This window comes from Sebastes umbrosus, chromosome 7 (genome assembly GCF_015220745.1).
Source record: "Sebastes umbrosus isolate fSebUmb1 chromosome 7, fSebUmb1.pri, whole genome shotgun sequence".
In the NCBI taxonomy this organism is placed as follows: Eukaryota; Metazoa; Chordata; class Actinopteri; order Perciformes; family Sebastidae; genus Sebastes; species Sebastes umbrosus.
Window position 1 is genome coordinate 29,590,058 of NC_051275.1, and position 19,266 is coordinate 29,609,323.

Genomic DNA, 19,266 nt, shown 5'->3' on the forward strand with positions numbered 1-19,266 from the left:
AAAAAAAAGTCTGAAAAATGCTGGAAAAAAATGAAAAAAAAAATGAAAAAAAAAAAAAAAATTAAAAATGTCCCAAAAAAGGTCTGAAAAAAGTCTGAAAAATGTCTGAAAAAATGTCTGAATTTATTTTTTGAAAAATGCTGGGAAAAAAGACTGAAAAAAGTTTGAAAAATGTTGGGAAAAAAAAGTCTGAAAAATTTCCATAAAAAAAAAAGTCTGAAAAATTTCCATAAAAAAAAAGTCTGAAAAATTTGTGAATAAAAGTCTGAAAAATTTCTGGAAAAAATAAATTTGAAAAATTCTGGAAAAAGTCTGAAAAAATGTCTGAAAAAGAAAAAAAAAAAAGTCTGAAAAATGTCCCAAAAAAGGCCTGAAAAAAGTCTGAAAAAATGTTGGAAAAAAAGACTGAAAAAAAAAAAGTTTGAAAAATGTTGGGAAAAAAAAGTCTGAAAAATTTCCCTAAAAAACAAAATCTGAATAATTTCTGAAAAAAAGTCTGAAAAATGTCTAGAAAAAAAAAGTTTGAAAAATTCTGGAAAAAAAGACTGAAATTTTTTTTTTGAAAAATGTCCCAAAAAAGGTCTGAAAAATGACCAGAAAAAAAAGTCTGAAAAATAAAGTTTGAAAAATGTTGGAAAATAAAGTTTAAACAATGTCTGAAAAAGGTAATAAAAAAAAAATCTGAAAAATGTCCCAAAAAAAAGTCTGAAAAAAGTCTGGAAAAAATGTCTGAAAAAGAAGTTTGAAAAATGCTAACAATATTAAAGAAAAGAACAAATATCTACAGTACTTTGTGGGATGTTTTATTCTTATGTCCAATGTTTACCTGTATAAATAAATAATTCATAAATAGTCTTTTGCAACATAACATATTCATAGTAATTCACAATAACATAACACAACTTGCATTTATTACTGTTTTTGAAACCATGAAACCATGCCTGCTGTTCCACAGTGACCCTGTGAGGGCTTTTATTGTGAAGGACACACTTCCTGTCTCCTGTGTGTGACTGTCTGCAGCTGATTGGTGCAGTTCTCTGGTTGAGGCATGGAGGGCAGCCGGCTTTCTTCCAACAACCAACCACATACCACCGGCACAAAACTTCTGGACAGTGATTTCACCCGGAAATGCAATAATGTTCAACCTCCTCTAGAGGAGTGGATGAATTAGATGATGCCACTCGGTTTATTATCAGCAGATAATCACTTTAGCCGTTATTAGACTTTTATTTAGCCCTTAACCACCACGTTAAGCCACAAAACATCATTATGCCTCAATTTGGTAGCTGTAAATGTGTTTATGAAATACAGGATTGTAGCAGCCTACAACCCTCCTTGTACATAACATAGACTTATAGTTTGTAAGTAAAGGATGAGCTTTGCTGCCCTCTGGTGATCAAATGAGGTGTTGCATCTCAGCATATAGTGCACTCTTACTTTATTATACAAGGCTATGGTATTGTGAACTGCACTTAAGAGACTGTTCCTTTAAAAATATTTTTAATTTTTTAATTATAGCTATTTATTCTATTCGATTTTAGCGTACTTTTAGCTTATTTATTAGTGCTCTTAATTATTCGCTAATTACTTTATAGTTTTCACCAATTGTTTTGCACTGAATTACCGAGTGGTGGATGTGTGAAACACAATTTCGTTTTAATGTGGAGCATAAAAAAGACAAATAAAAGAATCTTGAATCTTGAATCTTGAATATTGTTGGAATTATACGTTTCGTTGTCATGGTAATGACAAACCCTTATTAACCTTTAGTACACACTGGTTCATCAGTCAAAAACTATGTTAAAGTCCAGCGTCTGATGTACTAAATTGCTGGGCACAAATGCTCCTTACAGGATATACAGTAGGCCTACACAGCTCCCACTCACACAGTTACACACATTTACAGCTAGACGTTGCCCAGTTAAACCATGATTGGCAACTGTTTTGCTCAAGGGCACCTCAGTAGCATAAAGCAGTGGTTTTCAAAGTGGGGTCCGGGGACCCGCAGGGGTCTTTGAGGAGAAAAGCAAAAAGGGGAATAATTAATTTTCACTGTAATTCCATCCAGAAGCAACACAATGACAGAATGTAGTTTACTTAATTTACTAAATGTATCTTACTTTTATTGTTATTCTACTAGGCACAGGTGTTAATATTACTTCTTATACACTTTATATTTATTACTCTGTTGTGTTTTTTATTCTTATGCTGCTGTAAGATTTTTAGCTATCTCTGGCAAAAAGAGCTGATAGAACAATGGCCAAATCTGTCAAAAAGGAAGCCTTTTAAATATGGAAGATTGTTACATTTCTTTTTAAAAATACATAATACAGACAGAATTGTATTAAAAGCTCCTAAAAAATAAATGCAATATTCAAAAGGAAATAATCTGCTCAAAAGTCATCCAAATCATTTCTCATGCCACAAGGGGGCAGCAAAGACCCACACAGCACACTCTAATTAAGGGTGAGGCAGTTTTAAGGGAGAACCAATGATGACTCTCTCAGAGTGAGAACATATGTGTAACTTCCATAAAAAAAAAGATGTTCCCAATGTGACTGCTTTCAATTAGAGTTGAATGATGGTATTCTGTGTCATTAGGTTGCCGCACATGGATACTTGCCTGGTTACAGTGCCATAAAAATAAAAATAAAAATAAAAATACAAATAAAAATAAAAATAAAAATAAAAATAAAAATAAAAATAAAAATAAAAATAAAAATACAAAAAAATAAAATTAAAGTTCTTTCTATAGCGCCTTTCAAAACCAGAGTTATGAACATTTTTTTTTTTTAAAGAACATCATACACAGAAAATGCAATTAAAACAAGGATTTTAAGAAGCGGTCAAATGTAGAGAGATAAAACAAAATGTAAAAGAACATTAAAAACATTTTTACAAGATATTATATAAATGCCAGTCTGTCTCAGCTGAGTTTGTTCCACAGCGTTGGAGCTAAAACAATAAAATCAGTGTCTCCATTTGTTTTAAGCCACATACAGCTGGCCTTCAGGGTCACCAGATCACGCCATGATCAGAACCATACCATCAATTATAAAAAAAATGTTTGTCAGAGTTACGTACAGTTAAACAATCTCCTCACACCACAAGTATGTGTGGCGCACCTCATCAGTGATACAGAAATGAGGCTATGTCATATGCCATGTGCTTGACCTGCTGCTGGGCCGGGGCTCTCCCTCAGAGTTCCCCTCATAACGTTCTCATTGTCTGAAATTTGCTAAACATAAGCTTGGCTCAAAGGGAGCAGCCTATAGCAGCCTAGTCCCGGGTCCAGCATGCTTCCATTACGGCTCCTCTTATTTGATTAAATGTACCCCAACTCGGTCCAAACCCACACTGTGCATAATCTCTTCACAGATGATAAGCGTGTAATAAAAAGCATATTGGACTTGAAAGGGTACCTTATGTGAATGCGTATAATTATGGATATCAAAATATCATCATTTGTTTAATTGTGAGGTCTTGCCAAGAGGTATGTAATTGCTTGAAAGGAATACGGCTGAAATCGGTTTGCGGAGTCTGAGATGTGACCTGGGACTGGGTTTGGCGTGTGCAGAAAGGCGGGGCGAGGGTCAGACCAACTTCCTGTTTTATGTTGTATATATTATAGCTGATACAGTGCTGCAGGGATGACGTGTTTTTGTAGGCCAACCAGGAAGTTAGCATCGCCCTGGTTCCCTCAACAAAAAGCCAACGGGATTTTTCCATTGGGTTTTGGATTATTGCAGAAAATAAGCTCTGTGGCAAACACACGTTTATGATACTTACACGTTTTGTTCAGCAGGATAATCTTCACAAATGAACACCACTTTTATGATGTTTGAAGTGTGAATGCAATCACCAGGAGTGAAAAGCTAACGTTAGGCTATAAACAAACTACATAACAGTTGCATGAATGAGAGTATACACAAGCTTCAAAATTCACTAGTTGGGTATTTACTGATGTATTTTTTGTCGTAGAACAAAACGTTGTGTTAGCCACAGACCATATGTCAGGCATCTAACTAAAAACCCATTAAAAAAAAACATTGACTTCCAGACGAGGGAACCAGAAGTTCTAAAATGTGAACTAATTTCCAGGTTTTAGGACTCATTCCTGCAGCACTCTATAGAGAGAGACTTACTTCACAAACCGTATCATTTATGAGCCAATAAAATAACAATTTAATACACATTTTGATGGAAGGCTATTATAATAACAGACAACAAATGACTGAATCATCACTAATTTAATTGAAGAATGTGTCATTAGGTTTCTCATGCAATTTGTATCCTAACAGGGATGCATTGCACTGTTATGAAATTGAAGGAGCTCTTGATAGTATAAATAAGAGGGCATTTTGGAATTGTTTTGGTTGTGAAATAAGCTTTGGCATTCACATCCGAATGAGGTCACATTTCCATTACTGATAGAGGGCTGATGTAGTGATTGTGTGTCTCACACTGTCTGACCAAGACGTTGTCCTGGTTTATTATACGGCCTACAGTATGGGTATGACAGGTGCTGGCCCTTAATGATCCCTGTGGGAATTTGGTTTCATCTTTGATTAATTGGAATGCTAACAGGAGAAGAGTTATCCTAATAGCTTCTTGTTGCCAACCCTGCGGAAGTTTTTAGGAGGGCGAGAAAGGAAAAGGGGTTTAAAAATAGACCCCATCAGTGCACGATGGGAAAAGACCTGCCATTTCGGTCCCGACAAAGCAATTTGCAGCTCATAATCAAGAGAACGGAAACACTTTATCGCATTTCCCTTTACAGTATAAGCATGGCCAGTTCAGCCACATCCACACGACAGAAATTAACATCAGCTGCTAAATTATTTTAGCTCATTATTTTTACTTCTGCTTTTTTTATTTGTTGACTGTGATCTTGTCTTTAATTGTTCCTGCTTTCTTTTATTTGTCCTTGTTTGTGAAGCACTTTGTAACGGGAGCTGCTATATAAATAAAGTTATTATTATTATTATTATAAGTGCTGGCTGGCACGTTTGTCTGTTCAAACATGTCTGTTGGCACATAAGCAGTTATTGCTTGGAGCAGATATCCCATTATGAAAACCTGTTTGCTTAGTGAAGAGAGCGTCTGGATCAAGTTTATTTTCCTGTTCCAGATAATTTGGGATAAATGTGAAATGGAAATAAATTTACATTTTAGAAAAACTCCAAAGTGCAATAATCATTTTATGTAGTCCAGATATATATATATATATAGATAGATAGATAGATAGATAGAGATAGAGAAATGTATATATATATACCGACTACTACAACTACTATAAAAAAAATCTAAATTATAAACACAGTATAACCCACTATATACATTAGCAAAGTATGCAAAATACTATATACATTAACAAAGTATGCAAGATACTATATACATTAGCAAAGTATGCAAGATACTATATACATTAGCAAAGTATGCAAAATACTATATACATTAACAAAGTATGCAAGATACTATATACATTAACAAAGTATGCAAAATACTATATACATTAACAAAGTATGCAAGATACTATATACATTAATAAAGTATGCAAGATACTATATACATTAGCAAAGTATGCAATAACATACTATATACATTAGCAAAGTATGCAATAACATACTATATACATTAGCAAAGTATGCAAGATACTATATACATTAACAAAGTATGCAAGATACTATATACATTAGCAAAGTATGCAATAACATACTATATACATTAGCAAAGTATACAAGATACTATATACATTAGCAAAGTATGCAAGATACTATATACATTAACAAAGTATGCAAGATATTATATACATTAGCAAAGTATGCAAAATACTATATACATTAACAAAGTATGCAAGATATACATTAGCAAAGTATGCAAGATACTATATACATTAATAAAGTATGCAAGATACTATATACACTAGAAAGTATGCAAGATACTATATGCGTTAGCAAAGTATGCAAGATAACAAAGTATGCAAGATACCATATACATTAACAAAGTATGCAAGATACTATATGCATTAGCAAAGTATGCAAGATAACAAAGTATGCAAGATGCTATATACATTAGCAAAGTATGCAAGATGCTATATACATTAGCAAAGTATGCAAGATGCTATATACATTAGCAAAGTATGCAAGATATTATATACATTAACAAAGTATGCAAGTTACTATATGCATTAGCAAAGTATGCAAGATAACAAAGTATGCAAGATACTATATACATTAGCAAAGTGTGCGAGTTACAATGTTTTGTTCTTTAATAAAAAAAATAATTGAGGTTGTAAATGTGCAAATGTAGATGTGCAAAATTAGAAATGTGCAGGAATATTACAGGACTAAAACAGAATGGAGTGTGGTTGTAACAGAAATAAATGTAATTGTATTAAACCTCTTCATCAACCCCTCTCCATCAACCCCTCTCTTCTGAAGGTCATGACCCCTTCATGCTCAGTCGGACAGTCTGGTTAGCGGCGGTGCATATGTGACATCTGAGCGTCCCAGTGGAGGCTGGAGGGTAAACAGAGGTCAGTGCGTGATGATTTTTCTCCATGAATAGTTGACAGTCCATCTTTTCCTTGAATAGATGACACTGGTGTGTATTTATAGACGCGGTATTTCCAGACATTTGATGAACCTCTGTGTGACCAGAGGTCCCAGCTAACAAACGTTCCTATTAATAAACTGTGGCAGTATATCAACACACACTATTGTAATTATTTTGGCAAATTAAAGAATTATTATAGGTTGTCTATTGTTCTGCAGGGTTGTCATTAAGATGGAAATCAGCAGTCACTGAAAACATCACGTAGATCACATTGGGGATGCACCAGGAGGACACTCTCTGATAATAAACAGCTCTATATTGTCATAGAAATAGATGTGCACAGAATGAAACTTGGAGTATTTCTGCTCCAACAAGAGAAAAAAAAAACTGACTGGGAACAATTGCCGGATTTTCTGCGAATCAAATCGTTGCATATTTTCCTGTTTGGAGCAAAATATATACCAAACATTAGTGACCCCTACTCTCCTTTTCAATGGGTTCAGGGTGATGTGCGAGGTGGAAACTGTTCTTGCTCTTCAATCTCAAACATTAGAGAGAATGTCAGGAATTCAATTGTGTTGCAGGCATTGGGAAAACCTGCAACCTGCGTGTGACATGACCGGCTGGGTTGCATCGTCGGTGCCTCGTGGAGCATGCAAGCTGTCATACACCGGAACGAGGCTGCACACTGTTAAGAATTGCTGTTAATTTGCAGCAGGATTTCAACAGTATTAACCTGTTATTGCTAAAAACAGTGCTTTACTGTTAATACAAAAGAAAACCTGTTAAAGTACTTTAACTGAACTATAATGCATTCTTAAAAAACAGCACTTTACTGCTGATCAGCTGTCTAAAGTATCATCAGAAACAGTTTCATGCAGTATTTTTTTAATTCTGGGACCTGATCTGCACATGTGAGGCTTGTACATTGTACATGATTGTAAAAATCAGTGAATTAGCTCTGTTATTCACTCACATGTTGTTCTGGTTTGCATTCTGTGCTTGTAGCCAGTTAGAGACATACATTTTGGAAAAGTATCAACAAGTCTATTATAGCCTTTTTCATAACAAGTGCCTTTAATTGTATTTAGTGTGACTATTCCTATGTCTGTAACCTGCTAAGTCTATTCATCTAGCCAAAAATAATGTTTATTAAAATGTATGTAAAAAATAAATAGTGCATTAAAACAAATCAGTAAGATAATGTAAAAGAAATGTGAAAAACAGCTATATAATGTATCTTTAAACAGTAAATTAACTGTAAAAATACTGTGAAATTAATAAAAAAAAACAGTTCAAACTGTATTTTTCATTAACAGTACAAAGCTGTAGATTTCAGCGACAGTATAATAATGTTGATTTTACAGTAACATGAAGGCAACCCTGCTGCCAGCTCTTTACTGTTATTTTACTGGGACATTCTTAACAGTGCAGGTAGACGCGCTCCGGTAGTTTGTGTGTGTGAGTGGAAGTGAGGGTCAAATGCGTTCCTTCTACAATGAGTTGACCTCATTCGTCTTGTTGATTATAATCTGTCATCTCTGAGAGCACAACAAAGGATACAATCACGGTTATTCAGTGCGCGCTCAGAGGAAAAGACGAACCGCACATTGCGCAAAACCCTTTTCACCTCCTGCAGAAATAAATGAGAATTAACATGTATTCTTCTATCCTTCTTCAACACGACTACATTATTGCACAAGTGTGATAAGAATTGCAGTTATTGTTGGATGAGCACTAATGCCACACTTATTAATATTTGGGTTAATATTTTATTTTATTTTATTTATTTTTTTTGTTGTGTTTTTTTTTTTTTTTTTGCTTTGTTGTTGTTGTTGTTTTTTTTTTTTAACTCTACTCTTTCTTTTTGTCATTATTATTATTGTTATTTCTTTTCCTGGTTTTGTTTTGGTTTTGAATGTTGAGGTTGTTTTCTCTACTTGATGGGTTTGTCTGTAAGCTCATCTACTTAAAAGTTGGTTTATAGACTGTTGTAATTACAAACAGTGGATTGCATATATGAAAACAGCCTTGAAAAAAGGGAAAAAATAAAGTATATATAAAAAAAAGATATTTGGAAAGAAATAGCTAATAATTTCCCTACATGGGTTAGTTTTTTAAGGTATATTACTCACAAAAATGTCATGATAAACTCTCTAAAAGTTCGCCCCAGCTGAATCATGCAAACATACTGTTTCTAATGGAACAGTGAAACAAGTTAAATTAGTTTACATATTTTAATATATCATAACTAATTTAATAATACTAATCAGTTCATTAAATTGCGCAAAACCTTTTCACCTCCTGCAGAAATAAATGAGTATTAACATTTATTCTAACACGTATAGATTATTGCATATGTATAAGCGTGGAGAGCTGCACTTATTGTTGCATGACCCCTAATGCCACACTTATTAATATTGGGTTAATATATGGGAAAAATAACTCATAATTTCCCTGCATGGTTAAGTTTTTTAAGTAATATAACTCACAAAAATGTCATGATAAACTCTGTAAAAGTGAATCATGCAGACATACTGTTTCTAATGGAACAGTGAAACAAGTTAAATTAGTTCACATATTTTAATATATAATAACTAATTTAATAATACTAATCAGTTCATTTATTTAGTCAGAATTAAAATAATCTAATCACCCAGTATATTTCCTTAAATGAAACACAACATGCACATCCAGGCTGCAGATCTGCTGACTTTACAACCAGAGGAGTGTATATATGTGAGAGCAGGCCTGTTGGAGCCATGAACCTTTAGGTCTGTTTGGTCTTATCTCTGTCAGCCGCTGAGACATCCTGTATGCAGGCCCATTGTTCACAGCAGACCGGCTCAACTGACAACCTTTCTGCACAAATGCACACCTGCTGCCTCACCCGAGATACACACACACATATATATATATTCAGTTTATGGCTTAATACAGAAAAGATGTAGGGCGCAAAGTTTAACCAAAAAATGGTGCGTATTTATGTGAGTTACTTGAACGCATGTGTTGCAGAGGTTCAGGATATAGGGTGAGATGTTATGGCCTATACTCACAGACCCACTTTTACAGACAAATTAAATGCAAGATAAATCAAATATTTTGCAAAACCTACCACCACGAATTATGTATTGAATGCAGGCAAATCAGCTACTGTGAGATCCAGTAGGCCTATATGCCAATAAACAAAGCAAAGGCTATATTTCTGAGACTATATCATTAAGCTCTTTCATTTTGTCCCCTAAAAAATAATAATAAAAAAAAATGTTGTATTACAAAATCTAAAATTAAAATGATTAAATCCATCTCTGCCTGTGGTGGTTCATGTTACACCCCCGAAACATAATTTCTAAAAACACCACTTGTGTGTTACTTGAACGCATGTGTTGCAGAGGTATAGGATATATGGTGAGATGTTATTACTACTCACAGCCCCACTTTCAAGACAAACTAAATGCAAGATAAAACAAATAAAGTGCAAAATCTACCACCATGAATTTTATGTATTAAATGTAGGCAAATCAGCAACTGTATAGTAAACTGTATAATATCAATAAACTCGCTTTTCTTCCAAAAAAAAACTTAAATAAAGAAGAACAAGATTAAATTGATGTAGCCTATTATGTGTTTAATATGTTACATCTAACATTAAAATGATTAAATCCATCTCTGCCTGTGTGGTTTATGTAATACACTCGTTGAAACATAATTTCTAAAAACACCACTCGTATTTATTATTTTTTGGAGGAGTGTTTAGAATACATTGGCCTTTCAAACGCGCCCTTATCTCCTTCTTGTTTACAAAACATTAATGTGAGGAAGCAGAGAGGATACACAGCTTTAGTCTGCAGCCAGGAGGACACATTTCAGCTCCCAATGCACACTGCATGGAGGATGGACCGAGGAGGTCACTGGACCACGATGCTTGTCAGTCCACAAGCTGATTGCATGTTCATGTTTCTGTATAGTTTCATACAGACTTGTTGCAGACAAACGAGGTAAAGAGCTGGTGCTCATTCATCCGGACGGCTGCAGGCTGCAGAGCTTTAGCTATACGGTCGACTATTTAACCTAGAATTATCCAGACTTCCCATTTTAGCAGTGTAATTATGGTTTCATGCAGATTTTTATTTACAAGCGATGGTGAAAATGTTCTCGACATTGAGTTCCTGTCATGCAACTTTTAAAATATAGGTCCCTTAAAACAAGTCAGCAAAAGAGCTTGCGAGTCATCCTCAAGTCTGCATGGGCCATATCTGATATAAAATAAAATAAATATATAAAAACCATGTGTAGACCTATTATATATGAACTTCAGCAACAACAATCATTTTTATTATATTCATTTATTATTTTACTTTATTTATAATATCAAAAATATTTTATTTATTTATAATATATATAATTTATATACCCTCAAGTCCGTGCCATATCTGATATAAAATAAAATAAATATATAAAAGACATTTGTAGACCTGTTATATATATATTTGTAGACCTATTATATATGAACTTCAGCAACAACAATGATATTTATTATTATTTTATTTATTTATTTTATTTTATTTAAAAAATATAAATTATTTTATTTACAATATATATATATAATTTATATATAGCCATTTATATTTCAATTTATATAATTTATATATATCTATTTAAATGTGCATAATGAGTATTTTTTTTTAACTTTTAAACTTTGTGACTTTTTCGCCATTTTGTATTAAATTATGCTACTTAATAAATATATAATCTACATTTTAGTTTGCCTAAAAACGTGTTAACAAAAACAAAAAAGCCAAAATACAGATGTTGGTTTTAAAAACCCGCTTTGTTAATTAATGCAGTGTTAATAACTGTATGAGCTTTTTCGTCTCAATGTTTTCTTATGATAAATTCCTATATAATAGCCTATTATTATCTTCTGCGCTCGTTGCATTCATTGCCCCTTTACATGAATTTAAGTCGAGCTATTTAAAAGATAGTAGAAATATTTAAATCTGCACGTTTCAAATAGTGTTTAATGTCCACAACAAGCCTTCACTAATTAAAATGCAATCGCACACTAATTAATTAACCCACAATAATATATCATGTACTTGTGATATAATAGAAGGAGTACAAGAATTAATTGGATACAGAAAATAACTCTATGCAAACGTCATTAATATTACACCATTGCATATATTCTCATGCAACAGTTTGTTGGGTCATTGATATGCAAGGCTGGGTGTGTGCATGTCTTGATGATGAGCCTGTATTTGACAGCACAGAGGGTGGATCAAGGTGAACTTGTGTGGCTAAACCTTATAAATCATGTCTGGAGACTCTGGACTCTGCAGCCTGATCCCACAATCTAATATCCAATGGGAAGTCATATTAATTGGTCATTTTTAAAAAACAATAACTCAGAGTGCAGGATAGCTGATGTCAAAACAGTAAACTCATTGTAGTGAGACACCCCTTTAAATGTAGAACCAGATGGCAATAATAAAGGCCCATGGCTGTGATAATATGAGAGCGATTATAGCTGAGATCAGTCGGTGTATTAGAGGCGTTTCACTCGACAACGTGTCTCTTTTATTAGGAGGAGATCTGGCCTCTTCTGCATGGCTCTACGTAATGCAACAGTCTCACACTAAAAGACAACAAAAGAGGAGGAGATGTCTGTCTGAATTTATAACTTTCATCCTCCAGAGAAGACTATCTGACTCTTTGACAGGACAGCAAAGGGTTAATTTAATTATTCTTAATGTGTGATGTCACATTTTGCAGAAGGATTATTATTACCGACTTTGCCTTGCCGATTTTATTACACCTCCCTGTCTTTGTTGACCTAAATGATTCTGTATTATTTAGTTAACAAGTTAACTATATTAACATTATTCTTTTTCTTGCTGGCAGCCATCACAGATAAAAGAAGGAAAACACAGCTAATCTTATAAAATACTGCCAACTTCATCATTATATCGAAGGTTTTTATTATTATTATAATTAATATTATTATTTTTATTGTTGATGTCACATTTTGCAAAGGATTATTATGAGCGACTTTGCATTGCCAATTTTATTACACTTCCTTTCTTTGTTGTCCTAACTGATTCTGTATTATTTAGTCCACAAGTTAACTATATTAACATTATTATTTTCTTGCTGTCAGCCATCACAGATAAAAGAAGGAAAAACACAGCTAATCCTATAAAATACTGCCAACTTCATCATTATATCGAAGGTTTTTATTATTATTATAATTAACATTATTAATTGTATTGTTGCTGTTATTTATTAATTTATTATTATTAAGAGAAGCTACAACTATAAAAATACATTTAGGTAAAAAAAATGATGGTTACTTTTTGTATTCTTGTTCATGATCAAACATCCAACATAAATAACATCAGATTGAGGGTGGAAAGCTTTGCATTTCATCAGATCTGTGCATTTTTTTGGTTAAAATATAATAAAATAATAAACCCGAGGACGGTCATAGCCTCAATGCATCGCCGTTTTTTTTACTGACATGGAACCATTTGTGAATTATATTAAATACAAATTATATAGACTAGAAAAAGATCGTATTTATCTTAGAGTGACTTCAGGGTAACATGAAATATTTCGTTATGAAAGATGCATATACTGCATGTTAAAGACATTTACACAGAACATATTAAATAAATAGCTTGTCAAACAGACATCAATCGCTGTGGGAGACAGTTATCAATGGCACTGTAAATGTACAATATTATTATTATTATTATTATTATTATTTATTACTGTAGAATAGTTCTATCTCTATTTTTATGTAGTCACACAAATTACATAAATTAATATATGGGCATAAATTGTGATAAATGAGCAACTGATTAAATAAATATATTCATATTTATTTAATAAATATATTCATATTTATTTAAAATAAATATATTCATATTTATATATGAATTTTCCAAGAGACATAATGCCTGAATATCAGACATTTTACGCGTTAATAAGTGCCGAGCCAAACCTCATAGCTCTGTTCAATGGTTTACCTATAAGATTATCCTTATAGCATTTCTGAACAAACTGTTAAAATACTGCATTATAATACTTTATATGCTGCGTTACCTTCACATAGTTGTTGATTTTCTAAAGCCAACAGTGGTTATCACAGCCTAAAGCGTAAAACAGATTACTTCATGACCACTGTGTTACTTTAAGAAATACAAGTTTATTAAGAAATTCACAAACCTAGAAAAAAGAGGGAAAAGTGCTAATTAAAAATGAAACATGGCCCCAACATGAATGAGACAAATATAGCTAATCACGTTTATAAAAAAAAAAAAATTATAATAATCAGAAAGATTAACAAAAACCTGGCACTGGCTGGCTTCATATTGGAAATGATATCATACATGTGGGGATCAAGAAAATGTGAAAAACCCTGAATTGTATCTGTATCAGTCTGATGGATCTTTATACCCAAACGTTCACCTTTTATAACCCAACAGAGTTCACAACCATGACAGGAGGTGAAGCTTCACCATGCAGGCCTTTAGCTCAGTGCAAGTTACTAACAGGGCCAAATGGAGCTCTGATTCAATCACATATTAAAGCACTGACTTAATTAGGGCATCTTATGTTCACTGTTTCATTTGGCAATAGTTAGGATAAGTCGTGCGTAAAGTTGAGAGAAATCTTTACGCACGCAGCTGAAGCAAGGTCAGCAATGTCTATCCTAATCCTAATGAAAAACAAAAGCTTTATCATAGGCACAATTATGTCTATAATACCAGTCCAAAGTGTAACACGAAATGGCTCGCACAGTTTGTGCTACCTGATGTGTCTTGATGACTGATCCATTTTGTAAAACTTTCTCAACTCTTGCATATATACCTCCTCATCATGGGCATCTATATGGATGTCAGCTGGAAACCCAAAACAGCTCGTCAGAATGGTCTCTTCAAAAAAATATTCTTGTTTCTGTTTTTTGAAATCACAGGAAACCCTAAATTGTATATTGTTGTCAGTCTGATGGATCTTTATACCCACACTTTCACCTTTTTTTCACAACCATGACAGGAGGTGAAGCTTCATCCATGCAGGCCTTTGCTCAGTGCAAGTTATACTAACAGGGCCAAATTGAGCTCTGATTCAATCACATATTAAAGCACTTAATGACTTAATTAGGGCATCTTATGTTCACTGTTTCATTTGGCAAAACGTTAGGATAAGTCGTGCGTAAAGTTGAGAGAAATCTTTACGCACACAGCTGAAGCAAGGCCAGCAATAGGCACAATTATGTCTACAATACCGACCATCAGTCCAAAGTGTAACACAGGAAATGTCTCCCAGAGTTTGTGCTACCTGATGTGTCCTGATGACTTCTTTAACCTCCCGAATCCATTTGGTAAAACGTTCTCAACTCTTGCATATATACCTCCTCCTCATGGGCATCTATATGGATGGATGTCAGCTGGAAAACCCAAACAGCTCTTCAGAATGGTCTCTTAAAAAAAAAAAAAAATACTCTTGGTTCTGTTTGTTTTTTGAAATCACAGGAATTAACTCTGCACTCTCAGGAGTCCTCATTTTTTACCATTTTTTGGTAAACTTTTTAAATATCAATCCTCGTGTGTAACGCCGAGTGTTTGGTCTCGTGTTCCCAGTAAGAGCAGTGCATCATGGAGAGCTCTGCAGGCTGACGAGAGCAGGCGAACTGGAGGCCTGCAGCTCCGTTACCGGACGGAACCGGAGGCGGTGCTGCAGCTGTGGCCGGACTCAGCTGCTGTGCATGGTGGTGAGGATGCACCGGGTGGTGATGGTGACTCATGCCGTTGTAAGAGTTCACCATGCTGGGCAGTGCCATGCTCTGCACACGGGAGTAAGGGTTATAAGATGATGGAGCTGAGAGTCCTTTCACGTTCACTGGACTCACGTTGCCACTGGACATCTGACAGGACGTGTAGGACATCGGAGTGGGCGACCAGGAGTTGTTCATGAAGCTAGACTGCAGGTACTTTGGTGGAGACAGGTAACCATAGCCGTCTCCTCCGAATAAAGACTTCCCAGGCTGGAAGTGCGTCGGTGGAGGTCTGAAGGGTCGCTTCATCCTGCGTCGTCTCCGGTAGTTCCCCTTCTCAAACATGTCCTCACAAGCCGGATCCAGTGTCCAGTAATTCCCCTTTCTCTCTCCACCGCCTTCACGAGGGACTTTGATGAAACACTCGTTGAGACTCAGGTTGTGTCTGATGCTGTTCTGCCAACCTTTCTTGTTTTTCTCATAGAAGGGGAACTTGGTGATGATGTATTGGTAGATACCGGACAGAGTGAGGCGCTTCTCGGTGCTCTCCCGGATGGCCATGGCGATGAGAGCCACATATGAGTACGGAGGCTTCTGGGACGGATCCGGCTTCTCCGGGACTTTGTCCTGGTGGACCGGCTCCTCTTTGGGTCGCTCTTTCTCCTTGGTCGTGGTGTTGGTGTCGTGGATCATTAAGGTCATTGCGTCATCCTCAGGGTTTTGGTAAGTGGCCATCATTGCGCACACCAAAAAACAAAACAAGTCCAGTCCAAATGCAGAAAAGCAAACCTTAATTTATGGTAACCTCGATGCGCAAAATAATGATGTGTTGCTGAACCTCAGGATGCAAAGCTGTCTTCCAAAGTGCGCACAGAGAAGTCTTTATTTTGTGCCATGCACCAGACCTTCCTCTCTCTCCAACGGGGATTTTTCTAAACTGGTTTCTGATGGAGGCGCAACCCAAGTTGTGGTTTGTGAGTCAGTAAGCCCAACCCTTTCCTCTCTTTTCTTTTTTTTTTCTCAGCTTCACTGACAGGCTGCGTTTTCTCTCCAATGCTCTCCGTGAAGCGACGTGGTGCGTATTTGAGTTCCGCCTCCGGTGAGTTACAGAGAATGAAAAAAAAAACCGACTCTTTTTTTTTTTTTTTTTTTTTATTCATTTTTATTTGGAGACAATATTGTTTCCATTTTTTTTTTTTAAGTGTACATATACATATATTATTGTATAATAAACATTGTGCCCACCCAGCCCACCCGCCTATTCGTGTGGTACAAACCTACAGTAGCAGAGAACAAAATAAAATAAAATAAAAAAAACAATCAAATCAGGATCGCATTTAGCACAATGTCTAAATAATGAGAAAACAATTAAATAAATAAGTTAAATATATACATACATACATACATACCTGCATATACACACAAATATATATATATATATATATATATATATATATATATATATATATATATATATACACACATATATAAACCGTCTCTTTTGTTGAAATTCGTTTTTATCACACTCAGTCAAAATAGCACATTATGGTATTAAGATATTAAACTATAATTGCATCCAAACAGGATAAAAAATCACAGAGAAAATACAAGTAAAAGCTAAACTAACTAAACTAAATTCAATTGTATAAAATGCTATCAGACATAAATTGTTTTGCTTTGTGGGCTAGAAAGCAAAACAAAAGAAAGAAAGAAAGAAAGAAAGAAAGAAAGAGAGAAAGGAAGAAAGAAAAAAGAAAGACAGAAAGAAAGAAGGAAAGAAAATAAAGAAAGAAAGAAATGACTGGTCAAATGAATTTGTGATATTTTCGTGCAGAAAACAAAATACTTGGAAACTGAAATACTTATAGAAACTAAACTAACTAAACTAAATTCAATTGTATAAAATGCTATCAGACATAAATTGTTTTGCTTTGTGGGTTAGAAAGCAAAACAAAAGAAAGTTAGAAAGAAAGAAAGAAAGAAATGACTGGTCAAATGAATTTGTGATATTCTCGAGCAGAAAATAAAATACTTGGAACAAACAATTTAAAAATAAATAAACAAGCCAAATATCTTCAGATCTGTTTCCCATCCTGCATTTTAGCTCACGTCATATATGTTTTCTACATTATATATTCCTATTTTCTCGCCTGGACAAACGGTTGGTTCAACAAAATTCGTTCTAAACAACTTTAGTCAAAATACAGCCAAATATATTTGCATAAGTTCTGCCAAATGATGTCTCCCACTTCCTCATCTCACACCAAAGACCTGCACATTTGCAAACTAAACTCTGAATAGATAGTGCTGCTTAATTAGCTCACATAGAGAGAGAGAAGTGCAAGGAGAGAGTATACATTTCTCTGGCCACCCATGAGGGTCCCCTCGGCTTTCCTTTCTCTGGGAGTGTATTTCCGTGCTCTGGGAGTCTGTGCAGGTGGAGCAGCATTGGCATGTGTGTCATCACCCTGCAGCCAGTCTGCAGCCAGTCTGCAGCAGCTGAACCTTGCTGAGAGCCAACCATCTCTCATCGTGCAATTACCACAGACTCACAGATTCAGCATGATGTTATTCCTTGTTTTAATGTCTTTTTCACATGTTTAAGACTAACACCACTGTTATGCGTCTGCGTTGTAAGTATGTGGCTTAGCTAAAACATTACATCATTCAATATGCTAATTAAAACAGCTATCAAATGACACAAGAAGAGATAAACCCCTTTATCAATTTGCAGATCAATGCTATTTTTTTCTATTTTATTTTAAAGAAGAAAATGTAGCTTGCACACTTTTCTAATATATAGTATGTCATTGTACACTTTGCTACTGTCTATAGTATGCTATTGTTATTCTATGTTCATATTTTCTAATTGTAGTAGTCTGATATATTTATAGTGTATTCTAATACATTATTTATATTGAGCATACTATAGATATTATCTCTTGTGTTGACATGTATATGTATCATATATTTACTGCATGTCTGGATAACCTGCTGCTGTAATTCACAATTCAAGATAGATGGATAGATATACTTTATTGATCCCAAATTGGGAATTACAACAGCAGGTTATCCAGACAATGCAGTAAATATATTATTAATATTATGCATACTATAGATATTATCTCTTGTGCTGATATGTATCATATATTTACTGCATTGTCTGGATAACCTGCTGCTGTAATTCCAAATTTGGGACCAATAAAGTATATCTATCCATCTATCTTGAACCAATAATAATATTTATAAGTGGATATAGCCTGTTGTATTAATGCTTGTTTATGACAGAGGCCACCAGTGTGAAACATCATATGAGGAAAGAGAGTTGGTTAACTTGGTTAGACTATAAAGCCCTGTTTTTCCTCTTTTCTTTTTGTTTTCTATTAATTGTGGTGTTATAACAAATGATTTAAGCTACTGTTCATTTACACCAGACACACAAATCAAGACAAATCAAGTGAAGTGGTTTGTAAGTTTGTCAAAAGATCAAGCAGGGACCACAAAATAAACCTCCTCTGCCTTCGCCTGCTATGTGTTTAGGTTTACCTCATGATTTTTGGGAGTTGTTTAGTCTTCTTTTGTTGTTCCAGAGAAAAGCCTGTGGTCTTGTCGTCTTCGCTGCTTTTGCACTGAAAAACAAAAATAGAAGAAGGAATCACCCAACAATCTTTCGAGGAAAGACCTTTACAAGACATGTTGTCCATGTATCTGTTTTTATCTTTTTTATTATCATTTTTGTTTTTTCCCACTCACAATGTTGTTTGGTTACGATTGCCCAGAAATCTTTGTAAATATTTAAATCAATATCATCCTCACAAAAAATCCTTTTAAAAAAAAATATATTTATTGTTATTGTTGTTATTATATATATCTTGTTGTAATTGTTTGTTATCACTATAGTCATATTATTTCTTTATATTAATCTT

The 19,266-nt window shown here is 34.4% G+C and overlaps 1 protein-coding gene across 1 annotated transcript; it reads right to left on the reverse strand.

Moving 5' to 3' along the window:
- Positions 1 to 14,195: 14,195 nt before the first annotated feature.
- Positions 14,196 to 16,560, reverse strand: foxl2a (forkhead box L2a). Its single transcript, XM_037776143.1, has 2 exons — positions 14,978 to 16,560; positions 14,196 to 14,433 (listed from the first exon to the last, which is right to left on the reverse strand). Exon 1 carries the CDS (start codon positions 16,076 to 16,078, stop codon positions 15,155 to 15,157), a length of 924 nt encoding a protein of 307 aa, XP_037632071.1. The 5' UTR covers positions 16,079 to 16,560; the 3' UTR covers positions 14,196 to 14,433; positions 14,978 to 15,154.
- Between the last annotated feature and the right edge of the window lie 2,706 nt (positions 16,561 to 19,266).